The sequence below is a fragment of the Lampris incognitus genome, chromosome 3 (assembly GCF_029633865.1).
Source record: "Lampris incognitus isolate fLamInc1 chromosome 3, fLamInc1.hap2, whole genome shotgun sequence".
Lineage (NCBI taxonomy): Eukaryota > Metazoa > Chordata > Actinopteri > Lampriformes > Lampridae > Lampris > Lampris incognitus.
The window spans coordinates 7,327,235-7,355,033 of NC_079213.1; the positions used below are offsets into that span (position 1 = coordinate 7,327,235).

General features: G+C 43.9%; 2 protein-coding genes across 2 annotated transcripts in view; both read left to right on the top strand.

The window, feature by feature from the left end:
* Window positions 1-5,035, top strand: part of mapk12b (mitogen-activated protein kinase 12b) — an 8,732-nt gene extending 3,697 nt beyond the window's left edge. Inside the window, exons 7-12 of the mRNA XM_056275569.1 lie at window positions 123-237; window positions 332-403; window positions 2,200-2,279; window positions 2,690-2,768; window positions 4,260-4,433; window positions 4,971-5,035. Of these exons, the coding sequence (XP_056131544.1) occupies window positions 123-237; window positions 332-403; window positions 2,200-2,279; window positions 2,690-2,768; window positions 4,260-4,433; window positions 4,971-5,035 (585 nt within the window). The remainder of the gene's footprint in view (window positions 1-122; window positions 238-331; window positions 404-2,199; window positions 2,280-2,689; window positions 2,769-4,259; window positions 4,434-4,970) is intronic.
* Window positions 5,036-8,776: 3,741 nt separating this feature from the next.
* Window positions 8,777-17,735, top strand: LOC130108928 (uncharacterized). Its single transcript, XM_056275568.1, has 8 exons — window positions 8,777-8,874; window positions 8,961-9,100; window positions 10,219-10,293; window positions 12,448-12,705; window positions 14,841-15,098; window positions 16,299-16,547; window positions 16,649-16,760; window positions 17,079-17,735. The coding sequence occupies exons 2-7, from the start codon at window positions 9,019-9,021 to the stop codon at window positions 16,729-16,731; spliced, it is 1,005 nt and encodes a 334-aa protein (XP_056131543.1). The 5' UTR covers window positions 8,777-8,874; window positions 8,961-9,018; the 3' UTR covers window positions 16,732-16,760; window positions 17,079-17,735.
* Window positions 17,736-27,799: the final 10,064 nt, after the last annotated feature.

Consider the following 27,799-nt stretch of genomic DNA (forward strand, 5'->3'; position numbering starts at 1 on the left):
TACGATATAATCCTGTGACAACATCCAGCAGAAAACCGCTTACCCATCTCTTTGGTTTTTACTTTATTTGCAATCTATGCATATTTACTTTATTTGTAATTTATAAATATTTCTCTTTCTAGATTCTTGACTTTGGCCTGGCACGGCAGGCGGACACGGAAATGACAGGCTACGTGGTGACCCGTTGGTACAGAGCACCTGAGGTGATCCTGAACTGGATGCACTACACGCAGACTGGTGAGGTTTCATTTCTTGTCCACAAGAGGGCAGTAAAAGAAATGTACGCTTGCAGCTCAACAATGTTCTTATAATGCTTCTTGCTGTGTTGCAGTGGACATTTGGTCTGTGGGTTGTATCATGGCGGAGATGCTGCTGGGGAAGCCTCTGTTCAAGGGCAACGATCGTATCCTTTGCCATGCCAGCAGGCTCTTCATTATCAGTGTTGAAAACTGCGCCTTTGTCTAAACCAGTTCAGTCATAATAATAATAACAATAACAAGGGGATGGAAAAGTTCACCAACCGTATCCCAGGCGACATCAACATCCACGCAGGCCAGAAGCTCGGCCTACTCGGAACAGCCCACATATTACGACGAGTACTGTCAATCAAGTGGCCTCCTACCTGTAGTGCCTCGGGTCCATAGTTTGGACCCGGCTCTACAGGACGAAAGACAGGAAACACGAAAGAAATAATAATAATATCAAAAAAGGGATGCACAATGATATCAGCACGTCATCGGCATCGACTCGAAATGCGGATATGACAGGCTGATATCCATCAATCAATCCATCCATCCATCCATCCATCCATCCATCCATCCATCCATTATCCAAGCCGCTTGTCCGAATTCGGGTCACGGGGGATGCTGGAGCCTGTCCCAGCAGTCATTGGATGGCAGGCAGGGAGAACCCCTGTACAGGCCATATTCTGTGGTACAGGCCGCCAGTCCATCACAGGCCCACATGATGACACTTCTTATGCGCACGCGACGCGAACCGTTGACCAGGCACGGATGCAGCGGGGTTTTTTTTTTTAAAACCTGCTACACCAACTGCGTCTGTGCTGCGTGTTTCTGGGGCGATTTCAAGTAGGCTGCTTTGGAAAATGGGCAAGTGGCAAATAAATGCCTCAACTGCTACTGAAGTAATTACCTATACAGGCTCATGGAGGCACATCCATTTGATTGATATCGTATTTTGATGTGCAATTAAACAACCCCCCCACGAGGTTGCATTGCTGTGTCACACTGCCGCTGGTACAATGAGGCATTTGTTTAATAATTTCTAAACAGATTGCACACGTTTTTTACACAGTTCTGTGTAGTTTTTACCCGTCGGGGGGCCGCGTAGCCGTGCATAGAGGGAAAAAAAATGGATCAGCTGCGTAAAAATATTGATCAGCAGCGCCACGTGCACGCAGCTTCCATGATCAGTGCAGCAGCTTCAGTTCAGTCCACCACAGCACAGACTCGAGCTTCTTTGCAATTAGGTGGAACAAAACATGTGCATATGTCGGTATCGGTACCGGCAAAAACGAGTTGGAAAATATCGGCATATCGGCAAAAATCCAATATTGCACATCCCTAAATAATAATAATAATCTACTGGTACTACCTACTATTAGGAATACTACTATTGTGACTACAACAACTACTATTGTGGCTTCTGTCAATACAACTACTATGACAATGACTACTACCACTTCCACTAAAACTACAACTACCGCCGCTACAACTACAACTCTAAGGACTATTACTAGTAAGACTACTGCTACTTCAGCAGTGACTACTACTACTACTACGGTATCTTATAGGTCTCTGTAGGGAAATCCTGTATTCCTTCCTGAAGAGTATTTTTGGCTCATTTTACCCCATTGAACCAAGTTAAAATTGCTTAGCTGCACCTCTGACCAAGAATATATCATCAAGTAGACCTCCATTAGTGTCTCTACTTGATTATTTTGCTTATTTAATAACAATAATAATAATAATAAACTTGACCTATGTGACACCTTGCATACATGAAATGCAGCTCAAAGTACTTCACATTAGAAATGAGCAACTTCAAGCCATCACAATAAATACAAAAGGAAGTCAGCTAAAAAGTGCTTCAGAATAAATGAAAAAATTGTTTCTGACTGATAAAGTTCCTGTGCAGCACACACTGAGTACATGACCCTTGACCCCTGGCTGCTGCCAGACCTGGACCAACTGAACGAGATCATGAAGGTCACCGGGACACCGGCCGCCGACTTTGTCACAAAACTCCAGAGTCAAGACGTGAGGCACCGGCACACCTTCTGGGTTTCCATCAGGATAGTTTCATGCAAAGCTTGTTTTTGGGGGGAATGATCTGGACGGAAACTCCAAAATCTCTCCATAGAGAACTGGAGTTACACCAAAAAACCTTTTACGCTCTCTCGAGGGGGAAAAGTTGAAAAGGATTATGGGACAAAAAACAGCAAAGGAAACAGAATTTTCCAAATATCTGCAAATGCATGTTATTCACTTCTACTTTTTCCATTTTTCTCTTTTTGATAATGTAGTTTTGGCCACCGAGAGATTATTGACTCTGTTAAAAGCAGCTCATGGATTCTCAGCTGAGTCACGTTAACTGATGTTTTGACTGATCTGCAGACACACCGACTCCTCTGTGATGCTACTGTGCCTTTCCCTCCCTTTTCCGACAGGCTAAAAACTACATCAGAAATCTACCTAAAGTGCCCAAAAAAGACTTGCACTCCATCTTCTCCAAGGCGAGCTCAAACGGTGAGCGGAGACCTCCGTGTAATGTCATGTACCGGACGGATAATTCATTAGAGTTAAAACCAGCAACAGAACTGGAGTCTGAATCTGTTTAAACTGCCAAGTAAGCCGCAGCTGATGATGATTTTCATCATCGCTTAACCTATCGGTTATTATTTCAAGTAATCAATTAATCAGTAAAAGTTCCAAGTCCAAAGTGGTGTCTTACAACTGTTTAACTTTTATTTTTTAGCTGCTGGTCATAAGTACTCATTTGGACAAAAATCAGAGAAAGTCAGGCAAATCTTACCATTTGTGAAGCTGTAACCTGCAAATGTTTGGCAGCGTTAGCCGATAAGTCTCTAAAACGACTAACTGATTACTTGATCGATGATCTGTCAACTGACCAATCGATTAATCGGTTCTGTGCTAGTTTGCAGATGTTGATATTTGATGGGATGGGTTGCCTGTACAAAACTATTAAACCCTGAGAGACAAAAATATAGCCTTTTGCGTACCCAGGTGGCATGGTGGTCTATTCCGTTGCCTCAGCGGTTTGAATCCCCGTGTTACCTCCGGCTTGGTCGGCAGTCTCTACAGACACAATTGGCCATGTCTGCAGGTGGGAAGCCGGATGTGGGTATGTGTCCTGGGTCCTGGTCGCTGCACTAGTGCCTCCTCTGGTCGGTTGGGGTGGTTGTTCGGGGGGGAACAGCATGCTCCTCCCATGCGCTACGTCTCCCTGGTGAAACTCCTCACTGTCAGGTGAAAAGAAGCGGCTGGCGACTCCACATGTATTGGAGGAGGCATGATAGAGAAGAATCTTTGGCTCAAATATGGCCCACATCTGCAGTTATCTTACGGCCCACATTCGCCCTTGAATGACAGTGTTGACTCAGGGTGAGTGTGGCTGCCTCAACTCAGCCACACTTGGGCCACATCTGGCTCACATTGTATGTGCCGTAACCCAAGTCAAGCCTGGTTCATTACATTTGGCCCATGTCTGGCCCACACAACACTTGCCATAACCCAAGTCAGGCCCAGCCTATGACATTTGGGCCACGTCTGGCCCCCACAACACTTGCCATAACCCACGTCAGGCCCAGCCTATGACATTTGGGCCACGTCTGGCCCCCACAACAGTTGCCAGTGCCGTAACTGAGCCCTAAGTACCAAAAGTGCCCCAGATTAGGCCCAAATGTGTCTGCTATCTAGGTGTAGCCCTCCCCGGATCAGCAGAGGGGGTGGAGCAGCGACCAGGACGGCTCGGAAGAGTGGGGTAATTGGCCCGATACAACTGGGGAGAAAAAAAAAAGAAAAAAGTTTGAAATGCTGAGCATTTTGTTTCCTTAATCCCATGCATACAAATATAAGATGTCGATGAGGAAGTTGGTGTTAGCATCACAAGTTAACAACAGAAAACACGCTACAAGATGACGGGTCTCTTGTACAATTGTGGCATTATGCAGTATCACATTCAGTAATAACGTGTGCGCGGTTGGCTCTGCGTTGCAGCTGTGTGCGTGCTGGAGCGCATGCTGCTGCTGGACCCAGAGGAGCGGGCGAGCGCATCGGAGGCGCTGGCCATGCCGTTTTTCAGCGAGTTCAGGGAGCCCGAGGAGGAAACGGAGGCGCTGCCCTACGACCACTCCATGGACAACACCGACCTCCCCGTGGAGCAATGGAAACGTGAGAGACAGCCGGAGGGGATCCTAATTCTGGTTCCCATTTGAGTTTTGATCCAAATTCAAATACAAAACTAATGAACTGAAATAAAATGGTTGCTTGAATGTTTTGCACTGTGGGGTCACAGCAAGACAGTCCTGGACTTAGTCCCAGTCCACCTGTGTGGCGTTTGCACGTTCTCGCTAAGTCCAAAAGCATGCATGTTGGCTGAACTAGAGAATCTAAATAGCCTGTGTGTGTGTGTGTGCCCTGTGAAGGCATAGCGACCTGACCTGGGTGTCCCTTTCACCCAATGCATGCTGGGATAGACTGCGCCTGCCTGCAACCCTCAACAGGATGCAGCAGTTTTAGAAACTGAAAGGATGAATGATAAATGAATGATAATCTTGGCTCTGCAAAGTTAAAAATTAGACAGAAGAAAGTGCTGTGCTGATATAACTCATACGTATGTGCTGATACAACTCATATGTGCTGATATAACTCATGTTCTGTTGTTCCTGTCGGATTTTTCTAACAGCGCTTTCTTTGCGTTGGTTACAGGTCACACTTTTACAGAGATTCTGACCTTCAGACCTCCCAGAGACTCCAGAGAGACATCCCTTTAACTCTGTCTGTCTGTCTCTCACTCTCTCTGTTTCTATCTGTCTGTCTCTCTCGTCTGTCTGTCTGTCTGTTTCTCTCTCTCTCTCTGTCCCACACACACACCCACACGCATAGGCCGCAGAACCGGTATGGCCAGTAGGGCCGTGGCCATATCTACTTTGGCGTGCATCAAACATAAACATGTGTAAAAATTCAAATCGCAAATACCTTACATTCTTAATGTATTGCACTTTTGCGCGCTTCCCGGGCTAATTTCCACTAGCTGTAAGCCTACGTACAGTACGTAGCCTATCACAAGCAACAAACTCTGTTTCCTAATGATTGATTGGTTATTTGTGTCACGTGAGCTTAGCGTCACACGGACGTGAATTTCACAGAACAAAATACCAGCGCTCTGTGTAAGTAGACTAACTGCTAGTGTGTTCGCTAAACTTTAAGCAATAGTAACGTTAAAATGAACGATGAAGCGTCGAAAAACAACTGATTTCTTCGGGTCAAAGTCAACCAAGCTAGCTGAGACAACCACCGTCACTCCAGCCCACAATGAGCCCTCTGAGGAACCAGAAGTAGAATTTCTAACTGTCGCTGCTCCAACTAGCCCCTCTGCCGCCGCTACCCTCGGCGTTATGAGCCTATCGCCAGATGTACACAGGCTGTTGAAATTGTTTTATACAATTCCCGTGTCAACTGCCAGCGCCGAGAGGTCTTTCTCAACCCTTCGTCGTATGAAGACTTATCTAAGGTCAACAATGACTCAAAGGAAACTCAATGACTTGATGTGCAGCCGCACACACAGGGATGCTTTGGCCAATGTGGATGGTCTCGCCATTGCCAGTGACGTCATGCAGCACAATGGGAGACGGAGGAACTTCTCTGGGAACGTTTAAGACGGGGTGGTGAGCGCTGACATTTTTTAATCCTATGCAACTGGACTTCATGTGTCAAATGATTTATGCTTTCTGATCATACTGATTATACTATTTGATTGTGACTCAACTGTAGGCTATAATCAGGACAAATAAAAACGGCAATAATAAATAATAATAAATAAAGTTATGCGTTACGAGTGTGGCTTGGGGGGGGTGTCACGTCATTCTTGGCCCTACCCATTCGAAGTGCGTTCCGTGGCCTATGCCCACACGCATACACACACACACACACACACACACACACACACGATGTTTATATCCCCTGTTTTTTGTGTAGATGATAAAAAATGAACACTTAGTTTGTTACATTTCCAGCATTCAATAAATGTAACTGCTCATTTGTTATCAAGCTCAATTGTCATTATTTTGGTGCGTGTCTGTGTGTGGGTGCGTGTGGGTGTGTGCGTGCGCGCATTGCTGAGCTGTACAACTGTTTTGAGATTGTCTTAAGTCAAAAAAGTGATCCATTTTTGAGTATTTTACCATAATTATTCACGTTTTTGCTGGTCAGAACCCACCCGGTTCTGTATGTAGGATGTGTTCCACTAGTGCTTTTGTCTTTGGTTAATTAATTCTGATCAGGTTCTGGTTCTTGAGTGAAGGGTGCAGGTCCTCATTACACAGGTCAGGTCAGGGGGGAACACAACACTGACACACACAACATGATTCTTACAGCAAAGTGGTCTTTTCCTCATTTCATTTCCTGTCCCGTAACCTCTCGAGAGGTCGTTGGAGCGCCGCTGTTGAATCCGCAACCAGGCCTCGCCATCTCTGTCTGTCCTCAGCTGCCCTCCGTAAGCTGGCAAAGTCAAGGCCAGTCCACCCTCTGATGTCACATAGCCATCACTTCTTCTGTCTTCCTCGTCTTCGCCCGCCCCTCACAGTGCCTTGCGCGATGGTCTTGGCACGGCCGGAACTTCTCGAGATGTGACCGTACCATTTCAGCTTTCTCTTCGTGACGAATGTCAACAAGTCTTCATGTGTTCCAATGGCTTGTGTAATCCTTCCTCTAACCTCTTCATTCATAATACGGTCTCTATATGAGATGCCTAGAAATCCTTCTGGAGCACCTCATCTCCATTGCGCTTGTTCTTCTTTGGAGATCTGCTGTGAGTGTCCCAGTTTGACATGCGTATAAAAAGATGGAGATGACTAGTGAGTTCATCAGTCTGACTTTAGACCCGGTACTAATGTTTTTGTCTGTCCAGATTGGTTTTAACCTTGTGAGTGCTGCAGTCGCTTGTGCAGTGCGGGAAAGGACTTCCGGTTAGGACCCTTCATCTGTGACGATGGCCCCAAGATATTTAAATTTGTTGACTGTCGAGAGTGTCTGGCCATTGACCTGAATGTTACTGGTAATGCCGTTGGTGTCACTCGTCATTAGTTTGTTTTTTTCGGCACTGATCTCCATGCCATGTGCCTCTGATGTCTTGTCAAGGTGTTCAACCAGGCTCGTCAGCTCTCGTTCGTTACCGACCGTCAATGTCATCAGCAAAATGGAGGTTTGTGATGTTCTCCCCCCAATTCTGACCGTTCTTTCATGGTCTTCCAGCGCATCTGTCATTATTCTCAACAGGAAAATGTTGAAGAGCGTTGGCATGACGGCACGGTGGCGCAGTGGTTAGCGCGGTCGACTCACAGCAAGAAGGTCCTGGGTTCGAGCCCCGGGGTAGTCCAACTTTGGTGGGTCATCCCGGGTTGTCCTCTGTGTGGAGTTTGCATGTTCTCCCTGTGTCTGTGTGGGTTTCCTCCGGGTGCTCCGGTTTCCTCCCCCAGTCCAAAGACATGTAGGTCAGGTGAACTGACTGTACTACACTGTCCCTAGGTATGAATGTGGGTGTGTATGTGTGTGGGCCCTGTGATGGCCTGGTGGCCTGTCCAGGGTGTCTCCCCGCCTGCCGCCCAATGAGTGCTGGTAATAGGCTCCAGCATCCCCGCGACCCTGAGAGCAGGATAAGCGGTTCAGGTAATGGATTGCGTTGGCAAGAGCAAGCAACCTTGACGGACACCAACTGTCATGAAGAACTAGCGTCCAGTCGCCCCGTTGCAGTACACTGCACTAGTTGCTTTGTCATATGCTGCTCAACGACTCGTACAAAGTTTGGGCTGATGTACTTCTTCATGCTGACCCATAATGCCTCATGCCAGACCCTGTCGAACGCCTTTTTGAAATCAATGAAAGTGTGGTACAGTCGTTGCTGGTGTTGTAGGTATTTTTCGCTCAGAATCCTGCGGTTAAAATTTGCTCCATAGTACTCCTTCCCTTTCTAAACCCTGCCTGCTCTTCTGCTATTATCAGTTCCGCTTGCGGTTTCTGATGAGACTGATGGTGTGGTAATTGTTGCACAGTTGCAGGTTGCCCTTTTTAGGAAGTGTGATGATGAGGGATTGTTTCCACTGTCCTGTCTTCCATATCTTATTACAAATGTAAGTTAAAGCGCTGATCGTCATATCTCCTCCAGCCCGCCCTAGCTCTGCTGGTGTGTTGTCGACTCCTGCAGATTTGCCTTTCTTTAAAGCTTTTACGGCCTCTTCTACCGCTTCTCTAAGAATTCGATCATTAGCAAGGCGGTGCTTGTTTTTTTAAGGTAGTTTCTGGTCTTTTGTCATTATTTTTTATGTTTTAAATGGGGACTCGAGTCATATGACTTGGACTTGAGTGTCTCACACATTCACACACACACACACGCACACTGATGGTGGAGGTTGCCAGGCAAGGCGTCAACCTGCTCATAAGGAGCAGTTAGGGGTTCAGTGTCTTGCTCAAGGACACTTTGGCATGCTCTCCGGAGGAGCCGGGGATTGAATCAGCCACCTCCCAGTTACTGGACGACCCGCTCTACCCTCCCGAGTCATGCTTTCCTGCGAAGCCTCCAGGAAGACGCATGGCTTTTCAACAGCATTAGTAAGAGGTCAGGCGTGTTCCTGCTCAGCTCCTGCTGAAAAGGGCTTGGCTGGATTTATGAGTTTTATTTGCTCTCTGGCGTCGACTCAATAGGCTGTCGCCAGTCCCGTACTTCCTGGTGCCCACGGAGCCGCAGATCTTGAGCAGAAACATGGACGGGACAGACACTGCCAGACACAACAGAGGACGATACTCAAATCTGAAGCGGGTTCTTTTGCTCTTGTCCGTGGCAGGTAACGCACGCCTGCTGACCACTGACTCTCCTCTCCTTTCTCTGTCAGACTGCTGCTGTCAGTCACACATTCAACATGGTGGCTTCTCTGGGCTTGTCACTGTAGGTCGCTGGGGTTGAATTTGACACCGACTGTATTTTCCTCCATTTACAAAGCCAACGGGATGATTAGTTTGACTTTTTTAATTAATGTGTTTACATACGTATATCTTTTTTCCCCCGGAAACCATCAACGGTGTTGATAAGAGTGCTCAACAAATGAGGAGCAGAATATCAAAATAGACGACAGATGTGAGAAAAAAATATATTAGTTTATTTTTCCTACATCTATATCTTAATATTATACATATATATATACACACACACACATATTAATATATAATATTAATATATAATATTAATATTATAATATTAAGATATAATAGATATAAGATATAAAAGATAATATTAATATATATATATATATATATATATATTAAGCATTTTTCCTGCATCTATTGTGTATATATATATATATACACACACATAATTATATATATACATATATAATATATATATTAAGATAGTTTTTTCCTACATCTATTATATATATATACATATACATATATACACATATATATAAGCCTGTGTCTTGTGTAGTTAAATGGTTGGCGGTATGAAATGGGAGATTTAATGAGGGTCAGCACTGATGTAATGCATTATCAACTTATGATTACACAGTAATCCTATTTTTGATGCTGCTGAATTTCAAAAATCAACATTAACTTTCACCAAGTGTGCAAGCTTTGAGTTTTGACACGAAAGCCTTTACCGTACCTCCTTACGAAAGAGAACCATTTTGAAAACACAAAGAAGAGAGCACAGAAAACACACGATCGAGTCCTTGTTCGGTTTGTTTTACTGTCTGAGGTTTGATTTCCAGACTGACTATTCCAGACAACACTAACAACTGTTCCTGAACCCAGTTTGAATATAAATATATGTCAAAATATTTTAATATTCCTGAAATGTTATGCCCCCAATTTGTAGCAGTGTTATACCAAATAATCAATAATTCTAATATTGATAATATAGCATTTTGGTAATTACCCCTGTTTTCCATCACATGACGCCATGCAGGCCTGCAGCCCGGGTTAACACGGTCTATGGAAGGAGATGAGACGAACTCTGATGAAAGCGAGGAAAGTGAAACCGGTGAGGGGCTTGAACTCGCGCAACTAAATTTCAGACACCAATTGCACGACATCATTGAATCCTATCACGTGCATTTTATATTTGTCTGAATTTATCTCATTATTAATGTGATCTACAATGTCATACGACATGAATGTGAATATAAACATACCAATTTCATCACTGGTACATGGTATAGAAATGTATTCATTTTACGCAAATATGGATATATACACAGCTATTTATACATATTTTAGAAATAGAAATATTTATAGAATAATTTATATAAATTATTCTATAAATATAATATATATTATATGTAATATATAAATATACAACATATATTTATATATAATATATTATATAATATATAATATATTTTGTTATATAATATATATTACATACATAATATATAATATATATAAGACACATGTAATACATAATATATATCTATGAATTAATTAAATTTATAAGATTTATAAACACACATTTTTAGTTTGTTGTTGCTAAAATTAGACAGTGATAATTCTGTTCACACTGTCACTCACTGGCTGTCAGTTTATAATAACTAATATTAGAGGGAAAAAAGGGGATGTAGTAACTGTTTACTGGCCAGTATACTGTGGTAATATTAGAGGAAAAGGGGATGAAGTAACTATTTACCGGCCATATACTGTGGTAATATTAGAGAGGAAGAGGGGATGAAGTAACTGTTTACTGGCCAGTATACTGTGGTAATATTAGAGAGGAAGAGGGGATGAAGTAACTGTTTACTGGCCAGTATACTGTGGTAATATTAGAGGGAGAAAAGGGGGATGGAGTAACTGTTTACTGGCCAGTATACTGTGGTAATATTAGAGGGGAAAATGGGATGGAGTAACTGTTTACTGGCCAGTATACTGTGGTAATATTAGAGGGAGAAAAGGGGGATGGAGTAACTGTTTACTGGCCAGTATACTGTGGTAATATTAGAGGGGAAAATGGGATGGAGTAACTGTTTACTGGCCAGTATACTGTGGTAAAATTAGAGGGGAAAAGGGGGATGAAGTAACTGTTTACTGGCCAGTATACTGTGGTAATATTAGAGGGGGAAAAGGGGGATGAAGTAACTGTTTACTGGCCAGTATACTGTGGTAATATTAGAGGGGAAAAGGGGATGAAGTAACTGTTTACTGGCCAGTATACTGTGGTAAAATTAGAGGGGAAAAGGGGGATGAAGTAACTGTTTACTGGCCAGTATACTGTGGTAATATTAGAGGGGGAAAAGGGGGATGAAGTAACTGTTTACTGGCCAGTATACTGTGGTAATATTAGAGGGGGAAAAGGAGGATGAAGTAACTATTTACTGGCCAGTATACTGTGGTAATATTAGAGAGGAAAAGGGGATGAAGTAACTGTTTACTGGCCAGTATACTGTGGTAAAATTAGAGGGGAAAAGGGGGATGAAGTAACTGTTTACTGGCCAGTATACTGTGGTAATATTAGAGGGGGAAAAGGGGGATGGAGTAACTGTTTACTGGCCAGTATACTGTGGTAATATTAGAGAGGAAAAGGGGATGAAGTAACTGTTTACTGGCCAGTATACTGTGGTAATATTACAGGGGGAAATGGGGATGAAGTAACTGTTTACTGGCCAGTATACTGTGGTAATATTAGAGGGGAAAATGGGATGGAGTAACTGTTTACTGGGCAGTATACTGCGGTAATATTAGAGGGGAAAATGGGATGGAGTAACTGTTTACTGGCCAGTATACTGTGGTAATATTAGAGGGGAAAAGGGGGATGAAGTAACTGTTTACTGGCCAGTATACTGTGGTAATATTAGAGGGGGAAAAGGAGGATGAAGTAACTATTTACTGGCCAGTATACTGTGGTAATATTAGAGGGGAAAAGGGGGATGAAGTAACTGTTTACTGGCCAGTATACTGTGGTAATATTAGAGAGGAAAAGGGGATGAAGTAACTGTTTACTGGCCAGTATACTGTGGTATCATGTCGGTGGCAGAGAAAACCAACATTGTAGAAACAGTTCCAGGAAGTCAGTATGGTTCTAATAGAGGCTCTGCAGGGTCAAGGGTCAGGGGAGGGGGATACCATATGTAACATACGAGGAACAATCTTATCTGAAATGCTGAAAGCACGAATACGGGTTCTGATTGTACACAGTCACTTTCAGGAGGCTGGGTGGCGCAGATCTCCGGTCCAGACTACGTAACAGTGGGTGTGCCGTGCAGCTTCACATGTGATGCCGGCTGCCCCTCCTCCTCCTCCTGTACATATTCTATGGCGCTGGACGGGCAGCGTGCACAGGGCCGGGGCAACGTGCTCGCCTTCACGCTCACGCAGTGGGTGGAGGCCCTCACCCTGACGTGCACCGCCGAGGACGACAAGACCGGCTTGACTGAGACCAAGACAAAGAAGCTGCAGGTGTTGGGTGGGTACACTGTTGGTCTTTTTCACTCTTAAGGGCCCAACCAGTGTTTTCAGACGCTTTTGCCCATGTACTACAAAACCAGGGATCAGGAACATGTATTTGTCATTTCATTCCATGCGCACATGAAACGAAACGAAATATCGTTCCCCCAGCCCACAGCAGTGTAACACAGACAAAAACACATCCAAACTACAAGAATGCACTTATCCAAACTTCAAAAAAAAACTACAAAAACACATATCCAATATCAAAAAATTTTTTTCACTGTCCAAGACAGTGAACACCAGGATGACTGTCAGAACTGCTGGTCTGCATGGGCTAGCAGTTAGCTTAGCCTGCCCCGCTTCCGCATTCTGTCAGACCGCCCTCGGTGTTTCCTCCTTGGGTGCAGCTCCAGGCAGGGCTGCGGTCCCTGGGCCCACCGGACGCAGCAGACCAGGCTCCACCCAGCCAGACACCTTTGACACACCTCCCAACCCTCTTCACACTCGCTCAAAACTCATTTACTTTAAAACGGTGGTTTTCAAATTATGCCCCCCCCAGGACCGAGTCAGTCATAGGGTGTCCGCAATCTGAATTAAAAGACTGAAAACATTTTCATGCGTTTCTGATTCAATGCAGACAATGCAATGATTTAGTTGTATTCACGGAAACAACGTTAGACGTAGACATGCCATGTCTGTTTGACTTGATCCTTTGAACGCCACGGCTGAGCGGAAAAGAGAAATACTGCATAGAGGAACAATACAGACAGGAATGTTGATTATCTCGCTTTTTGACAGTGTAATGAGAAAATCTGAAACAGGTCCCAAGCCAAAGGGTCACAGCATGAAAAAGTTTGGGGAACCCCCGCTTTACAGAATTCGCCGCCATTTTCTAATGAATGTCTTGGTTGTATACATTTTTTTAATAATTACTAAATTACCCTATTTTCAAACATTCAGGTGACACATCCACCTGTTACAATATATTACAAATCATCATCATCGTCAGTCAGTGTGACCGTCCTCCCTCTGGGTCCCTCTAGGTCCTCAGGTGGGTGTAGAGGTCATTCCTGGAGCTGCATAATGGGAGGACGCATGTGTGTGACTAATGTCCCTGCAGCCACCACACGGTCCTTGACGGGGGTGGCTGCAGGGGCACACTTTGTCTGGAACCTCCCCCTTGACCTATCTGCCTTGGGTGACCCTACCAGGAGCCATGCTCTGGATGGCATAGCTCTTGGGATCATTGGTACACGCAACCTTCTCAACCACGGCAAGGTGGCGATCCAGAAGAAGATATAGATCACTGCAATCCGACATGTAGCATGCATTCGCCTTGAAGCTCATTAATAGCATGGTACATAAAATATGTTGAATTGATACATATGCTATGTTCTGAGGCGGCACGGTAGCCCAGTGGTTAGCGCGGTCGCCTCACAGCAAGAAGGTCCTGGGTTCGAACCCCGGGGTCGTCCAACCTTGGGGGTCGTCCCAGGTTGTCCTCTGTGTGGAGTTTGCATGTTCTCCCCGTGTCTGTGTGGGTTTCCTCTGGGGGCTCCAGTTTGCTCCCTCAGTCCAAAGACATGTAGGTCAGGTCACTCGGCCATACTAAATTATAAATGTGTTGGCCCTGCGATGGACTGGAGACCTGTCCTTGCCTTCCGCCCAATGACTGCTGGGATAGGTTCCAGCATCCCGCGACCCTAATTAGGATAAGCGGCTTGGAAACTAGATGGATGGATGGATGGATATGCTCTGATTCTCAGATTAATATTTCCACCAACATGAAGGAGTCGTTCGACATCTTAATTTTGTTTGTGCAACAACTTTTTCCCATGGACTATATTTAAACAGAGACATACAATTTGTTGTGTGCATCCTCAAATACGTATGTTGAAACTACAGGATGCTTTTGAGAATGGCCATGAGTCATGTGGAGCATATGCCATTTGTCATAAATGGGCTAATACAAACAAAAAAGCAGTACGGCCCCTTAAGCTGGTTGCACTTATGCAGAATCATCCAGCTACATCTCAAAATTACTTACCACTAAGATGAGTTAAGACTTTTTTAACCTCATAACCTTAATCATCACTTTGGGTTCATCCTCCTTCTCATGAAATGCATCCTGTATCGCTTTTCTTTCACCAGCCGGACCTGCCAACATCTCCATCCTGGGCTCTGACCTGATGAGACCGTCGGTCAGCCACAGCTACAGCTGCCACGCCTACTGTCGGCCATCTTGCCACTACACCTGGCGGGTAGATAAGGGCCCGTGGATCAGGAGCCAAGGGAATGTCATCAATATCACTCCCCAGGAACTAGACACGGCCAAAACAATCATCTGTAAAGCCAGCAACAGCGTGTCTGGACTCTTTGTTGCGGCAGCCAGAAATATAACTGTGACATGTAGGTTGACAGGGACCATGTTTTCACATAACAAGACAGCACGAAGCTTCCATTGTGTTACTGCAGGAACATAGAGATAACCATTAGAGCATGGAAAGCAAAAACACATCAACAACATTACAGAGCTCCTTAAAAAGAAAAGACTTGGGGCGTCCAGGTAGCGTAGCAGCTATTCTGTTGCCTACCAACACAGGGATCGGCAGTTCGAATCCTCGTGTTACCTCCGGCTTGGTCGGGCATCTCTACAGACACAATTGGCCGTGTCTGCAGGTGGGAAGCCGGATGTGAGTATGTGTCGTGGTCGGTGCACTAGCGCCTCCTCTGGTCGGTCGGGGCACCTGCTCAGGGAGGAGGGGGAACTGGGGGGAATAGCGTGATCCTCCCAAGCACTACATCCCCCTGGCAAAACTCCTCACTGTCAGGTGAAAAGAAGCAGCTGGTGACTCCACATGTATTGGAGGAGGCACGTGGTAGTCTGCAGCCCTCCCCGGATCGGCAGAGTGGGTGGAGCAATGACTGGGACGGCTCGGAAGAGTGGGGTAATTGGCTGGGTACAATTGCGGAGAAAATTGAGGGGGGGGGGGAGATAAAAAAAAAAGACTTACAGATTTTAGATTACAACATCCTAGCATTTTTTTGCCATTTGCTCCAAATGTACGAGAGCTGTTGGTACAGAGGGGGCGCTAATATGTTTGTCAAACACCCCGAAACAGATTTGGGATGATGCACAGACCACAGATGGGATTGGTAGGATCTCCTCTTGGTAGGACTTCAAATAAAAGTTCAAGTTCACACTTTTGTTGTTTTCCAAGAAAGTTTGCACATTCGAGGAATTTCACTCAACATGACATTCTGATTTAAAGAGACATCAGAGTAAAAACAAAGTCTACAGGTATGTCTATGAGACATAGGTGTTGTCAAATAAGTAGAAGAAACGAGGGAAGATTTGTCCTAGGGACAACCTGGAGATTTTGATCCTCACATATAAGTTAGTGTAGAAGATAGGTGGGATCTGGGGGTGGGAGGGGCAGTTAAGGAACCGCTGATGAGGATTTTGGAGTTGATCACAGTTCAGGATAACGTCGTATATCAGATAGTTTATCAGATATTTACTGACACAATGCTAGAACTACTCAATGTCCATGGAGGAATCTTGAGTTGATAACCTCATTCCCGGTAATTCTCCATCTCTGCTTTCAGCTGGTGCATCAGAAGTCCGTATCGAAGGCCCAGATTATGTTGAAGTTGGGAAAAGGTCAAAGTTCACATGTGTCGCCGACTGTACTCCTTCCTGTCGCTTCCTCTGGTCGGTGGATGGTCAGAGTTTAAGGGGGAGTGAGATTGAAATGACAGTGGAACGCCCACTGAAGTCCATCACCATGAAGTGTGAGGCTCAAAACACACTCACCAGGAAGTCCACCACAGTCTCCAAAACTGTATGGACGTCAGGTCGGTCATTAAAACTCGCAATCCCTCCGTCTTCACTGTTTTGATGCGGGGTGAGAATTGTGCCATCTATCTTGTTTTGGGTTTTTTTTTTTGTGTGGCAGATTTCAACATGGCCCCCCATGCTGACCAGACCACAGCTCTGCTCCTCTGCACCTTCTTCATCGCCACTGTAGCTCTGCTGTGATCCAGATTGTGGCAGCAGAGCATCAGGAGGTCAGTCTGACATGAGACAACGTTATTGATACCAACAACAAATCCGTTTATTTTACGACCATGAGGTGCGAGGTCTGAGTCTGAAAAAGTTAAAGAGAGTGCATCAGTTGGTGCCAGCCTGTCGGTCTGCTTAATTTGGCATGTTACAACTAATGTTGTATTACAATGTTGATGATAAGTGTGGAGGTACTCCCACATTAGTGTATGTAGGAGAGACTGTGCACATGTATGATTTGGATTTGTTGGTGATCATTTAAGAAAATGACACAAAGCTTTAAAGAGACCAGTATTGACTGTTTCGCTTTTTGAATTTCTCAGGCTATGGAGCCAGGTCAAATGTGGAGGACTTGGAAGTTGACAGAAATACGAGAAAATAATTGAATTCATGATGCCAACACCGTCTGCGGACATGGAAAACAATAACGACTGCAACATCAATAAAATACACTGAGGAATTTTCACAAACTGGCTCAGTGTCATATATATATATATATATATATATATATATATAAAGGCAATTTAATTTTAAACATCAGTATGCACGTACTACTTTAAAGCAGATGTGTACTTCGGTATGTGGCGTGGAATTCTTTAGAGAAGGATCTAAAGGGTTGTAAAAATATCTTTCAGCTCAAGAAAGTGTATAAGGAAAGAATAATTACACAACGTGGGGTCCTCACGTAATGGGTTTTCAGTTGATGGTGAATTATTGTGTATGGCTTTTTGATTCTTTTTCATTTCCCATGTTGCTGTAAGTATCAGTTGTTGAGTAACTGACTGACAGACCGTCTAGTCTGTTGTTTATTTAGGTTTGAGTAAGGGGCAGGCAAATAAGATTTTCTTCTCCCTGCTCCTTTTCCATCGTGGAATGTGTAAAGTGAGTTGTGTTTGATCATGAATTGCTTGTTTTTGTCTGGAGCTGTGTGTTATTACCATGAGCCCAATAAATCATAATGACATGACATATATACTATATATACGTATAAAGCCAAACATACACAAGACTCCTATAAATATGTGCACAGAGAGCAATAGAGGGACGGAAAGACAGAGAGACAGACTGACAGAGCGATATGGGCAGATAGACAGAGTGAGAGACAGACAGACAGACAGACAGACAGACAGACAGACAGACAGACAGACAGACAGACAGACACACAGGAGGAGAGAGAGACAGACAGGCAGACAGGAGGAGAGAGACAGACAGACAGACAGGAGAGACAGACAAGACAGACAGACAGACAAGAGGAAAGACAGACACACACACACATACACACACACACAGGGAGACAGACAGAAAGGCAGACAGACAGACAGGAGGAGAGAGAGACAGACAGACAGACAGACAGACAGGAGAGACAGACAGACAGGAGAGACAGACAAGACAGACAGACAGACAGGAGGAGAGACAGACAGACAGGAGCAGAGAGACAGACAAGACAGAAAGACACAGATGGACAGAGGAGAGACCAACAGACAGATAGACAAACAGGAGGAGAGACAGAAAGGCAGGAGGACAGACAGGAGGAGAGACAGACAGACGGACAGACAGATAGTGCAGCTTAGTGGGACAGACCATAGCATTAATGACAGGAGCATCATCTGTGATGCAGGAAGCGCACGTTAAAACTGCATCCAGTAAATATTTAATCCTTGACAGAGCAGATGAGACCAAAAACATCCCAATTTACTGTAAGCTGGAGCTCCAACTAGAAACAAGGAAGTCATCCCAGGTCGTCCTCTGTGTGGAGTTTGCATGTTCTCCCCGTGTCTGTAGTGGGTTTTGTTTGGGTGCTCCGGTTTCCCGCGCCATCAAAAAGACATGCAGGTTAGGGTTTATACTCCTGTCTGTGCCCCTGAGCAAGGCACAGAACTGGAGTTGGTCCCTGGATGCTGCACGGCGGCTGCCCACTGCTCCTAGCTACACAGCTAGGATGGGTTAAATGCAGAGAATAATTTCCCCACAGGGATTAATAAAGTATATCAAAATATTTTTTTAAAAAAAAACAAAAAAAAACCCACTAGTTTGTCGTATTGGAAGGTGATTGGCTGAGGTGTGCACATGTTTGCTTTACTCTTGCTTTGGCCCTTAGCATTCGCAATTAGGGGCCCCACCCAGCTGCCGTGTGGGTACGTTGTGATTAACATGGTTAATGACTTTTTAAGAAACTCCATCACTGTCACACGTTTGGACTCTTTATGTGTAATCACCTACATATGTATATCTACCTGTCTGGAGTAACATTCACTCTGAAGATACGGATCAAAGAGCATCTCCAGGTGTGTTGTTTTAATTAGACTAAATGTTGTGCATCTCATTATGGCTCAGATACTTGTGGCTAAAACACACACACACACACACACACACACACACACACACACACACATACACACACGCAAAAATGACTATAGGCTTTACAGTATATTCCATCACTCTGCCCACTTAGTTAATAAATTAGTTAAATCAAATTAACTAGTTAACTAATAGTTTAATAGTTAATACATAATAGTAATAATAATAACAAGTTAATAATAGTAAATTAGTTTAATAGTTAATAATAATGATAGTAGTAGTAGTAAATAATAATACGTTAATAACAGTTCATTAATAGTTTAATAGTTAATAATAATATTACTAGTATTGGTAGTTAATAATAAGTCATAATAATGATAATAACAATAATAAGTTAATTAATAGTGAGTTTAATAGTTAGTTAGTTACTTAAATTAGACCTGTTAGTGGAATAAATCCACTAACAGGAACTCAAACTTGTTGGCTGCTCAGTACAGCAGTCAGTGCCTCTCGACGTGAGGTTCACCATAAATCTTGTGTACAATGCATGTTGTATTTGATCACGTCCACCGTGATAAAACAGCCTACATACTCTTAATCAGAACCGCAGAATCAACCAGTCAAATACAGAAAAGAAAAAAGGCAAACTGTTGTTACGTCTTTGGAAACAACGTGGATTTGAATTAACTCGACCGGGACAAAAGGAGTGACCACACAGCCGCAAGCAAGCACGCCCTTGGCAGCACTCATTAAATCCAACTGATAACCAACCTTAAAGCCCGCTGTTTGCAGGTTAATGTTGGGCAATCGTGTTGTTTTGTGCTGTGCAACGGCGACTGATAAGACTGGGCATGGCTGCGCTCCGGAAGGGCTATAAGAGTCTGGATGGTGCTTGGCCAGCCATTACAGATGGTTTTGACATCAGGTTTTCTGCAGCACCATGGCCCGTGACTCCATCTGTCTGCTGCTTCTCACCTGCCTGGCAGGTAAGAGACCATCTCCTCTCCTAACGGTTCCATCAAATATTACCATTAAAATCCCAGTCAACGCTTAAATTATCTATGCCGTTCTAAAAGCATCATCTTTTATCTCATTTTCTAAGCAATTTTTTTTTCTCCAAAAATTCATCATTTTTCTGTTTCAAGTTATTGTCATTAAATTTTATTCTTTTGTAAGGGCCCCAAAAAGATCAGGGGTACTTTTTCTTTGAATGGGCATAATTCCAACTGAAGCCGGGGCCCCAGACTAAATAAAGTCTTACACAGACTATAAATGGAGGCCAAGTTGTCATCTGTATTTAAATTCTTCCCGGAATTAAAATACATCTTGTGCTCTGGCACTCGCAGCTTGGATAGTAAAGACAAATAAATAATAAGGTAAACAAGAAAAAATACAGCAATTAGAAATAAATACAATCTTCTTCTTTGGGCTTATTCCTTGTTTCCCAGAGGAAATCCGAAATAATTAAAATTATTATTAACATTATCAAAATAAATTATTATTATTAGAATTATTATCATCATCATCATTATTATTATTATTATTAGGAGAAATTAGAAATAAATACAATAAATGAATAAAACTGTAAATACAATACCTGTATATGTGTATCCACAGCATTAGTACACAGTGTGCGTCTGCCACAGCTCAAATCTCTGAAGTTAAAACTGAGTTGTTTGCTTTTGGGGAGCCCCAAAATACTGTTTCTTTCAACACACGGTCTTAATGTCAAGTTTTGAAATCAGGAGTTTGCATTACGACCGAGCCCACAGCCAGAGTCTCTACTCAAGCAGGGGCCAAATACAGTCTCTATTGATGTGGGTGTTTAAGACACACAATTTATTACTATAGGGTTCACAAACATGAGTTCCTTATCCACTATCTTTCTGTAGCCCATGTTTTACTGTGAAATACAGAAATGAAAATGAAAAATAAAACCAAATTTTTGCCTTACAAGAACATGTCCGAATTTCCAAGTTAATGAGATAAAAGACTGGAATTACTGAACATGCTTGTCTAGAAAAGCGCTATATACGTAAATGTAATGATGAATATTATTATTATTATCATTATTGTCCAAGGGCCCTGTGGGGGACCCGGCGTTACTAAAATTATGAAACATTATTTTCATCTTCCTTATCGAAGGATTTACTGCCAGTGAGAGAGAACAGGGGATCGCAGCCGCGGGGAAACCAGCACCATGTGAGATCCATTTATTGTTTTTTTTATTTTTTATTATTTTACATTATTATTGTTTCACATTGTTGACTTTATCTTTGTGGGAAACCTACAATGAGAGTGAAATACTGCACTGGATTACATGAATTTCTTTGAGTTAGGCCTACTATGGGATGGTATTTTGGCCCTAAAATGCTATAATATTTTGGAACTGTTTATTATAAAGTGTATTTATTTATTAAGGACTTAAAGGGTTAAATCAGAAAGTTGTCTTCCAAGGCTAAGGTCAATGTACTTTAACAATTAACCCAGCATCTGAAAATGCAATTTAATCATATACAAATACGCAAAATAGTGGCTATCTCTGCATTCTCTGAAATGCCTTAATGGGTTAGATAGAACCTATGCTACCATATCCACATGACGAAATGATAAGTTATTTATCCTGAATAAACTCAAATGAGTCTTACCCCAACCCGATGCCGCCCTCCCTAGATGGGCCATCCTCCGTGGTGATCAGCGGGGTGAACACAGTGACGGTGGGGGTGCCATATGGGTTCCAATGCTCAGCCAGCTGCTTCCCCGCCTGCAAATACACCTGGACCAGGGACAACCTCACCTCCCAGGGGCCGGAGCTGAGGCTGCTGCTCAAGGAACGGAGGCCGCTGCAGGTCCTAACCTGTGTAGCAGTCAACCCCGACACGGGCAAATCAGTCAGCATTCACAAGACGCTACAAGTGACAGGTGCTTTAACTGTCTGGCCGGCAGGGGTGTAAGAAAACGTCGATCCACTTGAATATCGTGATACTATATTTCACATTAAGGTATCGATTTTCAGTAACACTGCATCCATTCTTGGGATGACACACAGCAGCGCTTCTCAATAGAGTAGTTTTCATCTCTGACCACTAGGTGGCAGGTGAAGTATTATAACAGGGCTGCACAGAACACCAACGACAGCAGGCCTTGCCAGCGGCAAAATAGCTGACTCCGGTTACGCCGGTTTTTGTGCATGTTGAAGAATTTTCTTTATCGCATTTTACTGAATTGTGACAACTGTGTATCCCGATGCGAATTGCATCGCAAAATCCTTGACAACACAGTGGCTGGGAGGGCCCAGCTACAGGAGTGAAGTCTACATTTTTGAGTTTTGACAACGCTGCTTTCCAAACTTTTCAGTTGGACCGTCGAATGTACAGATCAGTGGTCCGCCTATGCTCTCTGTTGGCCGTGAGTCGACGTTTTACTGCTCTGCCGACTGCTACCCTTCCTGTGACTACACGTGGACCCTTTTGTGGTTAGGAGAGACCCTGAGAACCACTCATGGAAACAAGACCACAATCAAGCCACCAGCGACCCTCTACAGTGAAACGCTGATCTGCGAGGCTCAGGACAGTGTCTCACTCCTCTACATCACCGTGTCTCTATCTCTAATGGTGGCGAGTAAGTGTTAAAAAAGACATCTTGACTGAAATAAATGATCTCATGCAGCAGCAAAATAAATAAGCATCCATTTCAAATACATCAATTGGGGTGTCTGGGTAGCGTGGCGGTCTATTCCGTTGCCTACCAACACGGGGATCGGCGGTTCGAATCCCTGCGTTACCGCCGGCTTGGTCAGGCGGTTGGGAAGCCAGATGTGGGTATGTGTCCTGGTCGCTGCACTAGCACCTCCTCTGGTCAGTTGGGGAGCCTGTTCAGGGGGGAGGGGGAACTGGGGGGAATAGCATGATCCTCCCACGTGCTATGTCCCCCTGGCGAAACTCCTCACTGTCAGATGAAAAGAAGCAGCTGGCGACGCTACATGTATCGGAGGAGGCATGTGGTAGTCTGCAGCCCTCCCCGAATCGGCAGAGGGGGTGGAGCAATGACTGGGACGGCTCGGATGAGTGGAGTAATTGGCCGGATACAATTAGGGAGAAAAAGGCGGGGGGGGGGGGCATCGATTGAGCAGAGGAGTCTATGGGCTTATTGTGTGTGTAAGCCTATATAGATGATGTTCTTTTGTAAGCATGTCAGCTCAACACAATCCTGCACATCAAATTGACTTTTTTTTTTGTTGGTTATTCTTTCTACAGGATTGTTTGATATTTACATCACTGGCCCAAGCACGGTGACCATGGGGCAAAAGTACGTGTTTACATGCTATGCCACCTGCACTCCCTCCTGCAACTACATCTGGAAATTTGACGGGAAGACTTCCTACGGCGACCAGACTGTAATACCCATCTTTCATAATGGGAGGAAGACGATGGTGATGAGCAAGAAAGAGTTTATCATTACTGAATACAAAAGGCACGAGCCGCTGACCTGTGAAGTCCAGAATACTATCTCAAAAGAGATCATAAATGCGACCAGGATCCTGAATATCCTCGGTAAGTCGTTTAAGCTCAACCTGCTGGGCAGAGCAATTAAATTTCAGTACTGTGTTGGTAATACATTTATGTCCATCTCTTAAGTGTAAAGGTACTTGTGTTTACTACTGTATTGTAACTTACATAAATGACTTTTTGGTACTGTTTCACTCTCTCAAACCAGCAAATAAAGATACTTTGAGGAAGACGCAACTAATCCTTTTATTTCATAATTTTCGCTTCTCTAGACCCCATCTCTGTGCAACCTGTTTCCCAGGCCAAGCCGGTGGCAGGACAGCCGTTCTCTCTCCAGTGTGTCGGCTCACAGAACCCAGCCTCCATCACATGGATGAAAAACGGTCTTCCTGTTCCTCTAGCCGAAAGAGTCCATCTCTCCTCCGACAACGTCACTCTGACCTTCAGCCCTTTGACTGAGTCTGATACAGGACTGTACCAATGTGCAGTCTCACAGGGTGGAATCTCCATCAAGTCACTTGGCCACCAGTTAACTATTAATTGTGAGTAGGTCTTCCTGTTTGCAACTGTCTGTACCTTAGGGCAGTGATTGCTGGAAGGGTAAATCAGATGGGGACAGTCGGGAAAAGTAACACGCTAACCTTTAAGGTGCTATGTGTAATTCCATTTGAATCCTGTATTATAGCTAGGGGTACACATAATTTTTTTGGTCTGGTTCCCAAGGGAGCACCTGGAGATGTTGCCTAGTACTCCGTCTTTACGCTGCACAGTTATCCTACAAGCTGTCGTCATCACTACCCTCTGGACTGCTCTCCTCACTGTCTTCCTCTCGTTCGAATATGGCAGATGAAGATGTAGGCCTACTTCTTTCTCCTTGGCTGAGTCTGTGATTAGCTCTTTGCATCCATAAGTCAACAGCTGGCTTCGGGTCAAAAGTCTCTGTTGCCTTCTTAGACAAGTGGCTGTGCATCAGGGATGAGAGGCGAGAGTCTGACAGGCGGGATCTGTACTTGCTCTTCATTATACTGAGATGTGAAAATCCCCTCTCACACGCAGCACTGCTCAAGGGCAGTGTAAGGGATAACAGAAGGACTTTATGAATGTTGGAGTAAGTATCTGGATTACTTATCTTCACTGTGTTGACCAAGTCATACACAGAGGAGGCTGCCAAACGTTTTCCTGCTTGCTTTAAACGCATTCATTCTCTTACAGTGGAGTCTCTGTCAACAGACAAGCTGGCCTCATATTTCTGGAGGATGTTGGTTAGTATTGTGTTGCCAAAACTGTGGAGGTCTTGCATTTCTTGAGGCCAAGTTGAAGGATCAAAAATGAAAAACTGATCACGTGACTTAAGGGATTCATATCTGCTTTCAAACTCATGAATTAGACCTTTCAATACATCAGCCTTGTCCCTGTCAGCATCAGCATTTGAAACAGTCTCTTTCCTGTACCTGCCTTCACTGTCAAGCAATAGTGTCATCTGTCCAGCAGCTACCATGAGCTCATCTTTGCATTCACCAATAGTCAATTTATCTTGCTGGAACCTGAGGGAGGTGAACTGTGAAATGTTTCCAGTGTCAAGCATGTTGGCTAGGACACACTGAAAACGCTCTGTGCAGCTATGTTTTAGGTCACTGTCATCACTTGTAGCCAGCTGAATTTGAATTGCAGGTAATAGCCTCCATTTTTCAGTCTCTTGCCTCCATGCAGACCATCTGATGTTGTGAAACTTCCCTAATTTCAAAAAGGCAATGCTATTCTCATCACACATCTTCTTTAGTTTTTCTGTTCTTTGTGTGCCCCCGCTCTGTAAATAAAAGCTCAGCAACTTGACAACAGAGCGATTAAATGCCTCACAGTATGGTACCATGCGATCAGCTGACTTTGTGCAGTTCTCAAGGGTGTGGGCAGTACACAGAATATGCACAAGCGAATCCCCAATCGCCGCCGTCTGACACAATTTGGGAACGATCCCATTGTAAACTCCAACATTGACTGTTGCTCCGTCTGTACACACCGAAACCAACTCCATCTTCCACTGATCCCCTAAACCACAAATATGGAAGAGCTGCTCCAGTCCATTCACTATGTCATGTGCCACTTGGTTCACACCCAAATGAATTAATCCAAGGGAATCTGAGGTAAACTCTCCGTAGCTAGACACAGACACAATGTACACAATTTCCTGCTGCACTTGTGTTGTCTTCAGCTCCATCAAAGAGCACGCCCCAAAATTCAGCTGCCTTCAATTTTTCACTCAGTTCTAAACTGATTGTCTGTGCGATGCGCTGCATGACGCGGGCCCCCCCTTCTCATGAATGACATGCACTCCCGAAATTAACTCCAAGCCTCTTGAAAAGCGCAATATCCTCGTTATATGAACGCACCGTGCGTGCACATTTCGCTTTGTGAAAGACCAACAAAACAATATTACACAGTGCTTGACGCTGTTCTTCATTCAGTTTGTCCTGCCATGTGTCAAGAGGGCGAGTGGATTTCTGACCCTGGCTGCAGCTGTTATCAAGAGTTCGCACTATGTTCATGTGCTCTTTACGTGTTCTCGTGCTTTTCAAAAGCTGGATGACTGAAATTTTATTGTCCCTATACAAAAGGCGCTACTTTTATCAGCGAGATTGGGATTTTCACGGCATATTTTGCACCACATCTCTGTGTGGTCGTCATCTGTTTTCAGCCAGGCTACTTCCTGCAGCCACTTTTTCGTGAGTACATGTTTTTTATGTACAGGTTCAGTCTGGCATTTCTTTGGAAGTGGCACAACTCCAAAGTAATTACTTAATGTAGCTTGCTTCTTGGACTTTTTGATGAATGGAGGAAAATTCTAAAACCAAAGAAAAAAAATGTAACGTTAAGCTAATTTTACTGTGAGCTAAGTATTTGCTGGAGCTCAAGGTTTAACAGTTAACCTTGCTAACTTGGAAAAAACCCGCATCCACTTAATCAACAACAAAGGGTAAAAGTTGCACAATTAACAACTGATTATTGAAATTGGCACATTTGTCATAATGACTTTCTTACCAGTGATATATGGAGAAAATCCTGTTGTTTCAGTAAGTGTCCCAAAAATGTTGGTAAGGAAAAGTACCTCTTTTCATATTATCTGCGGAGTATAATTTATTTTGACCAAGCATGTGCACCTGCGCACCAGTTATGTGCACCTCTGATTATAGCATTAATTGATGTGAATAACAACAAATCAAAACAAGCACGACAAACCAATTTACCTACCAAAAAGGTAGCTAGTTGATACACAGCACGTTTGCCGACATCGGCCATTTTCAAATGCCCTACCAAGATATCGTTTGCCGTGATCGCTGTATAGTTTGCTGAATCCTGCAAGTATGAGATGAAGTCTTTTTGGGGGATGAGACACCAAACAACAAAAACAACTCACCCAGCCCGGCTTAGGTTTCTGATCAGGGGGACATGTTTTACTCAGTAAATTCAGCAACTCCTGCTGATATTTACTAGTCATATTACGCTTCAAGAAAAATGGAATATTACACTTAGCACCTTTAACAAACAAAAAAATGATAATTATATCTTATGTTCTGTTCAGATGGGCCCCTCCAAGTGGTGATTGTACAACCCAACAAAGGCCCAGTAGGAAAGGTGATGTACGCTCTTCCTGGATCTGCCACAACCCTGGACTGTGTTGCCAACTGCAACCCTAACTGCTCCTACATGTGGTTCTACAATGACAGACTTCTTGCTACATATGCCTCTATACTGTTCACACCTAAGGCCCCTCCTTACCAGGCACTCCTCATCTGTATGGCACTTAATCCTGCGACAGAGAAGAACAGCCAAGCTGAGACCACAGTGATTATACCTGGTAAGGATATCCAGTCACTCAAGATGTCTGTTTGGGGGTTTTCCTGGCATAAGGATAATCAATGGGAACAGTACGGTGCCTGGGCACAAACTCAGCCTGTTCATTTAATATGCGTGTTTTGTTGGCGTTCCTATGAATTTACATCTCTCTTCCACAGGCCAAAGACATGCATGCTAGGATATTTGGAGACTCTCAGTTATAAATAATTAGTAGGGGTGCACGATTCAGGAAATCTCACGATTTGATTCCGATTCTTGGGGTCACAATTCCATTCAAAATCGATTCGCGATTCAAAATGCAAATCGAAGAAAAAATCGAAACCAGCGTTGTCGCAAGACCGAAACAAATATGAATCGATTCTTGGAATTTGTGAATCGATTCTCGA